A 1666-nucleotide genomic window follows, 5' to 3' on the forward strand; every position below is an offset into this window, starting at 1 on the left:
TATTATCTTTTGAGTTTTAAGAGGATGTCCCATAGAATTTTCAACGATACGACGCATCATAGATACTCCCGGATGACCGAGTCTTTCGTGCCAAATGGTAAGTAGTTTAAGTCTATGACTTTGGGGATGTTGACACTATGAGATTCAAGAACTCGTATACTCATAATATATATGCCTGAAGAAATCGAGTGGAATTTTTCTAGGACCCTTTTATTGTCAATGGTGTTTGAGGTGATGAGAAGGTATTCTTTTTCATTCTCATTAGTAGTTTTAACGCGAAACCCGTTAAGACGGATATCTTTAAAACTCAGTAGGTTTCTAGTTGACTTGCTAGAATATAGATCCTCTTGTATGTGTATGTGTGTCTTGTTTGGTAGAAGAAAACTAGCTTTCCCAAAACCTTCTATTATATTTGATGTACCCGATACTGTCCAGACATGTGAGTTGGTTTTAGTCAACTGTGAGAAGTATTTCTGACTCTGTAAAATAGTGTGTGTGGTTGTGCAATCAACAATGCATATATCTTCCATCTCTATACATATATAAACGAAAAATATCTTTATTAAAAATACACTGAGTACATAGAACAACAACATGAAACAAGTACATAAAATGAGTACATAATGGAAATAAGAAAAACACAAAGGAAATAAGTAAAGTAAGATAATACATATGAAGTCTAGTCGTCTAAACCATAATAAAGATTAGCACCAGTGTCTATTTCATTTGAGGCCTTATTGACTGGTTCATTAACTAGATTATAATTAGGGAAGTTGGTTTCTACTCTCTTTCCATTATTCTTTTTAGATGACTCGTAGAGATCAACAAGATGTTTAGGTGTGCGACAAGTACGTTTCCAGTGTCCCTCAGATCCGCACCTATGACAGATACCTCGGTTCTCTCCTTCTTGGGGTGCCTTTCTTTTATTTGGCACTTCACGTTGCCATTTCTGGTGGCTAGAGTTGTAACTATCATGTTGCCACTTCAGGTGGCCAGAATGATTTTGATTGTGAAACCAACCACGGAAAGTTCCACGTCCACGGTTTCGTCCATAACCCCGTCCACCTCTATTCCCTTTCCCACGTTCATTCTTCAGGAATGTCATGTTATGTACTTCAGGTAACTGGGCAGAGCCTGTGTGACGTATCTGATGATTTTTTAGTAGCAACTCATTATTCTTTTCATCCATAAGAAGGAGAGATATCAGCTCACCATATTTCTGAAAATTACGCTCCCTATTTTGTTGAGCCAGGATCATAGTGTTGGGGTGAAATGTTGAAAGGGTCTTTTCAATCATCTCAGCATCAGTAATATTTTTACCACATAAAATTAATTTTGAGCTTATTGTTGTGGATATGTTGTGAACTTGATGATTTCATTAACAAAACACCTTGGTAGATTTTACTTAGTGAAAAATGTAGCACTCGACGGATAAGGATTATAGTCCCGACGGATAACTCAATATAGTCCCGACGGATGATGATTTATTATCCATCGAGTGAGTAGCTTGTATAACAATAAGTCTGTAGCACATTTCTGCTTACACATTGTTTAGATTCTGTAGTAGTACTCAAGTCATGTTGACTTTAACTAGATATGCAGAATAGGTTAATTAATTGTACATATATGATGTCTTGTAATTCTGCATAAATGAAATGAAGTCAAT

The 1666-nt window shown here is 36.2% G+C and overlaps 1 protein-coding gene across 1 annotated transcript; it reads right to left on the reverse strand.

Moving 5' to 3' along the window:
* Positions 1 to 679: 679 nt before the first annotated feature.
* LOC141714905 (uncharacterized) lies at positions 680 to 1297 on the reverse strand. The gene has a single exon (XM_074518401.1). The coding sequence runs from the start codon at positions 1295 to 1297 to the stop codon at positions 680 to 682; it is 618 nt and encodes a 205-aa protein (XP_074374502.1).
* Positions 1298 to 1666: the final 369 nt, after the last annotated feature.

The sequence above is a fragment of the Apium graveolens genome, chromosome 3, assembly GCF_009905375.1.
Source record: "Apium graveolens cultivar Ventura chromosome 3, ASM990537v1, whole genome shotgun sequence".
Taxonomy (NCBI): Eukaryota; Viridiplantae; Streptophyta; class Magnoliopsida; order Apiales; family Apiaceae; genus Apium; species Apium graveolens.